Source organism: Benincasa hispida, chromosome 2 (genome assembly GCF_027475165.1).
Source record: "Benincasa hispida cultivar pf3 chromosome 2, pf3_genome.v1.1, whole genome shotgun sequence".
In the NCBI taxonomy this organism is placed as follows: Eukaryota; Viridiplantae; Streptophyta; class Magnoliopsida; order Cucurbitales; family Cucurbitaceae; genus Benincasa; species Benincasa hispida.
This window is the reverse complement of record NC_143479.1, coordinates 40561479-40568553: the sequence shown is the minus strand read 5'-3', so window position 1 is coordinate 40568553 and position 7075 is coordinate 40561479. Positions and strand designations below refer to the sequence as shown.

General features: G+C 31.8%; 1 protein-coding gene across 1 annotated transcript; it reads right to left on the bottom strand.

Moving 5' to 3' along the window:
• Nucleotides 1–291: 291 nt before the first annotated feature.
• Nucleotides 292–4321, bottom strand: LOC120071616 (putative protein phosphatase 2C 33). The gene is made up of 5 exons (XM_039023965.2): nt 3243–4321; nt 2295–2654; nt 2087–2204; nt 1165–1388; nt 292–1069 (listed from the first exon to the last, which is right to left on the bottom strand). Exons 1-5 carry the CDS (start codon nt 3480–3482, stop codon nt 803–805), a joined length of 1209 nt encoding a protein of 402 aa, XP_038879893.1. The 5' UTR covers nt 3483–4321; the 3' UTR covers nt 292–802.
• Nucleotides 4322–7075: the final 2754 nt, after the last annotated feature.

Here is a 7075-nt window from a genome sequence, read left to right as displayed (position 1 = left end):
AAGTGAATCTTAATTGATTATTTTTGTTGTTTACATGCATTCCGTAATCATAATGAGTTGTGAGACCCACCTCGAAATTTGTAATAAATGTGTTTAATCTAATTGTGGTTGAAAATTACATGAAACTCACTACTTCTAGCGCTACTGTTATCGTTACAGATATTGATTTTGTAACAGTATGAAAATTATGAATCTACCACATTTATTATTACCTTTACCCTTACTTCTACCGTTACCATTAGGATCAAACAGTAACAATAATAATAACAGTAAAATGTGACAAATTCATAATTCTAGGTAAACACGATCAAAACAATCCAATTATGTTTGCGATTCAAATCTATTACAATTTATCCAACAATGAAATATCATTCGAATTACATAAATTTTCATTACCGTTTGGTAAATGTGACCCCAAGACTAAAATACACTTCAAATCCCTAATTTATGATCTTGGTCCCTGAATTCTTAAAACAGGATTTACCTTAAATATTTTCATTTGATCCCTACGATCAGATTCACGAGTTTATGTACGTTGTTGACTTTTATTTGTTTTTTAGTAACGTTGTTAACTTATTTATTCACATACAAATGTCGAGCTGCAGGCCAAAGAGCAATTATCTACAAAGAGTAACATTGGCAGAAAAAATCCTTAACACAACAGCCAGTGGGGTCAAAAATCTACCTTCAAACCACATCCTAACCTGGAACCAAGCGAGGCACATTTGTGAAATCTGTGCAGTTTTACAGTCTGCAAACTCCCATGATTTCCGAACGCCATACACAAGCTACAACTCCAGGTCTACTCCTGGGAATCATCATCTACCATGGCTGTCTCGGCTTGGATTGCAGAAGTAACCTCCTTGTATTTGATATTTGTCTCTGATGCCATAACGTTCAAGTTCGAGTCGAGGAAGAGGCAGACAACAGCACAGTCGTCAATGTTGGAAGAAGGAAGCTTGCATCTCCATGCTTTAGTTGCAGACTCAACCAATGACCGGGCTGCACAACGAGCTGGGGCCGATGCTACAATGTCAACTACCTCTTTGTTTGAGAGAACATCCCAAATCTGGAAAGTGTTGAATCAAACTTTAGATGGTTAGAATATCGTCGTGAAGTGAATCTACTCAAGTAGTAGATAGTTCTAAGAAGTCGCTATCATACTCCATCTGTAGCTAAAACTATAAACTTGTCCTTGTCAGACAGCAAACGATATGATATTTCGGGAACAGAAATTAGACCGAAATCCTTGAGGCAAAAGTCTCCGAAGGATCGAGCCATCGCCAGCCCAGGGGAATCATTGTTAGGAAGCCATACTCTAGCAACTTCTGGTTCATCCTGATGGGCAAATACCCGACCTTTGCATTTGAGAATTCTCTCAGCTTCCGCTATACAGGGGTTAAAAAAGCAATGAAAAACATAATTCATAAGTTAATAGGTGAAATTTCTTATGTCGTAAATGAGCAAACTAATTATCATCTTTAAGAGTTTCTCTAAAATGACTGATTATCATCTGTTGGTAGTAGATGATATGTTATCTAATGATGAGTGGATTGTCGAAAATAATAGTGGGGCTACAAATGATTTCTTTGTTGAGCATGATGATGATTCTAACATCTTTGTTTATGTCTATGAGCTTGGAGAAGGAAATAGTGATACAACTGAACGTTAAAAGTGGAGTATGCGACTCATTGAAACTTTCTTTTTAAAACATTGTTTACAATTCACACAACATGACTCAACAGATGTCCAAAATTGTATACAGAACAGGTTATGGTTTCCCTCTTAAAAACAGGGTCCATTAGACTGACTCAACCAAGGGTCAAGGAAAAGAAGTAATGTGTTCTTGGAAATTTTGTATTAAATTTGTAACATCTGTGACCTTCTACAAATGATTATCCCCTTCACTGAAAGGCAACTAATTGGACTTTACATACCAAATATAAACCAATCAGGCGACATTATAATGCCAACAAAAGCCAGAATATAATCTTCCTACATTGGTTCTATATCCAAGGGGCAATAATTGCCTTTATTTCTTCCAAAACATTTCAATTACAAGAGAGATAGAGAGAGAGAGGGAAACCTGGAATATCTGGCTTCAGATCTATGGTCAACTGAACTGCTTGGAGAGAATTATCCTCATCTTTGGTACCCAGCACAGCCCGAGAGTCCCCAACATTCCCAATAACGAGATCTCGACCCTAAAAGCCAGCACATAAGAATAACTTTAAGAAGGACCTATTCAAAATCGAAATGAAAATATTGTAGTTATACTGCAGTAATGACACCACCTGCTTAACAAGAGCTACTGCTGTTGTCCCACTACAGAAGCAATCAATACTTGGTTGAATTTTGAGTTCTCCATCCATTATCTTAAAAGCCTTCAGAAATGATTCCTTCAGTTTTTCAGAAATTTCAGGCTGCGTAAGGGGGGGACTAGCTTCCTTCCAACTAATTGCTAAGGTAGAATCTTCATTGCTCACAGCTTCTGTTTTACAACCTAACTCTTCTGAAATATCCACATTAGCTTCCCAATGTGCATTCAGTTTCAGGGGAAGAGAATCTCTCACTCTTTTTGCCACCAGATGACCATAAGGGCCATGGCCATCAAAAACTCCACAGAAGAATGTATCTGTTCTGGAGCCAAAATTCTGAAATTCATGATCTGGTTAGCGATTACACCCCATCTATGACAATCCATCAAGTATTATCTGAAAATTAAATGCATTTTCGGGCTACACATTGAAGCACATGTGCACAACAATGAAGAAGTCCTTACTTTGAAAAGGGATTTCTTTTTAATTCGAACATTTTTATGGTATAAGATCTAAAGAAGTTTTAAATTTTTCTCTCTTATATTCTATTTATACTCATGTAGCCATCTATCTAAGCCTCTTTATGATATGTCAAGTCAACGATTGAACATTGTTTTTCTCTCCCTCCATCTAAGTGTTCAAGGAAATGGGGATACTAGTACATTAATTGGTTAAAAAAAATATATAAACACAGAAAACTCAAAGTATATACCATAAGCTTTTTACAGAAACAAGAAACGAGAATACTATCCATCCAAAGTAAAAACTTAGACTATTTAGTATGTTTACTAAAGTAACTTTCTTGCTGTTCAAGACCTGTGATTTGTCAACACAAAAACTATTGAATAACCAGTTAGATCATTTGAAAGGGACCAACAAGACCTAGAAATGAAAATGTAACAACAAAATAAAGAGCTAACTAACCTCCCATACAATCATGGCATCTTGGTTCATCCCTTTCTTGCCCTGTTGAGTATGAAGTGAAGCAACTTCAGTGGACCCATTCAAGAACATCCTACCAGGAATTCTGTGTACTGTTGCTTCACTCTGATTCTGCTGCTCAAACACACAGTTTGAGTCTTTCTGTTTACTTACTCCCAGCACAGGAGATACAGGGGAACTAGGAATGGCCCTCGTACCTCCTGTAGACAAGCAGGATCCCATTCTGGGAACTCTAAAACTGCTTGAATATGAACCCCAGCAAGTAGAATCAAACTTATTGACCCTTTATTCTGTATTCAAATCCTTCACATAAAGATTGGCCTTATCATCTCCACATAAACATCTCTTAATCACAGATTAACCACTAATTTAGCCTCTAAAAGACATCTTAACACTATATCGAAGAAATTTCAATCTACCTGTAGAATAGTGACAGCTCTAAAAAGGTCAAAAAGACCAAACAACAGTGTCCAAATCTACTCACCAAAAGATAATTAACATTTCCAGATTCAGAAATCAAGGGGGCATATTGCCCCACCAACTACCCAAAAAGGCAAAAATCAGCCACTTAGTCGAAACGAACTTAGTTCACCCCCAAAAGATTTATCCATTTCTCAAAAGAAAACTTCCGGATTCAAATTCAACATCGCTATAAGACCAACAAATAAACAGAGGCAAAAAATGATTACCCCGATCGGAAAAACAATCGAACTTCTAGAAGTTGCAGATTAATTCAGAGTTTGACGTGTGAAGAGGAGAAAAGAAGGTGGATGAATAGAGTTGAAAAAACGATAGGAAGATGCAACAAGTAAGGGAAGAAGAGAGAGAGGTTGAAGAAACCTGTGGCGCTTAAAAACAAACAAGTTTTGACTTGGAAAGATGACAAAGAAATGAAGCCGCATTAATGGCGTCGCTAATTGTGAGGAAGAAGAAGAAGAAGAATGATGGAATGGCGGCTTGGGTTAGTTCGAGGAAAGAGTATAAAATACGGAATATTTCCATTTTTTATGGTTTAAATGATCGTTAAATTCCCCTCTTTAATTCCTTTCATAATTATTCGTAATTGAAATTTAAGCTTATAACTTATAAGCATACTGCAAAATTTCCATCGAATTTGGATCGAAATTTTTAATGAGGGGAATTTCATTTTTTTCGATAGCAATTAGCTATGCTAGTTTATTGAAAGTTTTTTTCATTCTATTTAAATTTTAAATCTTATTCTATTTTTATCTTTAAATTTTTAAAAACATTCGATTAGTCTCTAAATTTTTAAAATTTATTTATTTTCATCTATATTGATAAGATTATCTTAACATTATAAAAGATGAAATATATTTATTGCATCTAGCATAGATTGAGAGGTGAAGTAAAATAACAACAATTAACGTGTCAAAATAGTGAACAATCAAAATCTTGGATGCAAGATGACTTTTGACATCTTCTGTAGAAAATCATTTTATCGCCTAATTTAAAATTGAAATCCTAGATTTTTTAACATGACTAACTTCTTTGACAACCTAGTTATCCAAAAATATAAGTCATTTCACCATTATAATAGTTAATATACCGAAGTAAACACTTTTTAAAAGTTCAGGGACTAGAAATTACGTTTTTAAAAGTTAAAGGACCAAAATAGAACAAGATTCAAACTTTATGGTCCAAAATAGGATTTAAACCTAAAAATATATATTTTCAAAGAAACCACATCTTTATTTTTAATTTCATTCAAACACTTTTTTCATAAATTTTTACATTATTTCACCTCAAATTGATATGAGTTCTATAATATTCCTCTCATTTTTTCTCAACTCTATCAACTTGTATAGTTTTTTCTCTTCTTTTTCTTCTTTTTCTTATGTTTAATGTTATGATTTTTATATATTTATTATGTTACTAAGTTTAGTGCTATGATTTTTCATTTTTTATTCACTTCATTTTATAATAAACAATTTACAATTATTTTATTCGTAAATATTTCATGTCCTCTAATTTTGTAATTAATTATCAATATTTGATATTGTTTTGTAATTATTTTTTCATTTCTTTTTTAAATTTCTACCCTCACCATAACATTCACACATAAATTTTATAATAAGAATTTAAATATTTTCTTATTTTATAAAAATAATGATTAAAAATGTGCAATTGTAGTCTAATTAAACCACAATCAAAGTTTCATTATCTAATTGTAGAAATTTCTATCAATTTCCATTAATTTTCATCAAGTTTTTTTAAAATTTTCATAAAAATCGAGATCTCGATATTTCTATGGACATCAATATTTTGAACCTTACTTATAAGTACTATTTATGCAACCCTATGTACTACGAAAAATGAGAAAAAGACACTTTCTTTTGTTGCCAACTTTATTCTAAACCAGCTAAGTTTTGAAAATTAAAAAAAAAATTATCATTATTATTATTTTTAAAATTTAGCCAAAATTCAAATACTTGTTTATGTAAAGTGAAAATTATTGCATTAATAGATCTACTAGACATAGAATAAATTTTAAAAACTATTTTACATAACTCAATTGACATAGTGTTTGTACTATTAATCTTAAAGTTAAAGATTTGATTCCCCTACCCCATATATTATTTTTTAAAAATTTAATTTAGTCTAAATGTTATAATTTGTAATAATTTAATTTCTATTATTCCAAATACTACCATAAACACTTTTTACAAGCTCACAAATAGGCATTCATATATAAACCCTCCTAGATAAGTCTTTACATGTGGGACAACTCATGTGGCTTTTGCAAAGGACCAAAAGCCCACCTTATAACATTCCCAACAATTTCCCATCAACAAGTAGTAGTTTTTTAAAAAAAAAAAAGAAAAAAAAGAAAAAAAAAGAAGAAGAAGAAGAAGAAGAAGAAAAATTACATACTTATGATCAAAGGAAGGAGAATAGCCTAAGCATCAATAAATCATAAACATATTTCATGATTAAAGATAAAATTATTACAAATGGTAAAGTATATAGACACTAAGGTCACATTTATCAAACCGTAATGAAAATTGGTGTAATTGAAATGAATTTTATTGATGAATGAATTGTAATAGGTCTAGATCACAATTACAATTGGATTGTTTTTAATCGCGTATATCTAGAATTATAAATCTTTCACATTTTACCATTACCGTTAATGTTTGATCCTAACAGTAATGATAATGGTAAACGTAACAATAAATGTGGAAAATTCATGATTTCCTTACCTGTTATAGTAACAATATATGTAACCGTAATGAAGTAATGGGTTTTAATGTTAATTTAAAACTGACATTATAGGGGTACAATGTCAGTTGAAAATCGACATTGAAGATTGTGTTATAAAAGGTCTTCAATGTTGATTGTCTTTAATGTCGGTTAAACCGACATTATAGATGACCAAGATTTCATTACCAATTATCTTCACTGTCAGTTTTCAACCAACATTGAATATTATCTTCAATGTTGATTTTCAACCAACATTGAACATCATCTTTAATGTCGGTTTTCACCTACTTTTTATTGATAACTGTCCGTAATTAAATGTTTGTCATGATTTTGTTATTGAGAAAATAAAAATACATACATACATACATACATACATACATATATATATTTTACTTACGCATGCAATAATCAATAATATTTTTCTTTTATTTTTATATACACAAAATAAAATCTTTATTGCTATTATATATACAACTCAACTTTCAGCAAATACAAAAACTATACACAACAAAGAGAGTTTGAAGTTGTATAACTAAGTAACCTATCAATAAGTTACATTGACCAGTATATAATTTAAGCTCAAAAACCTAAAA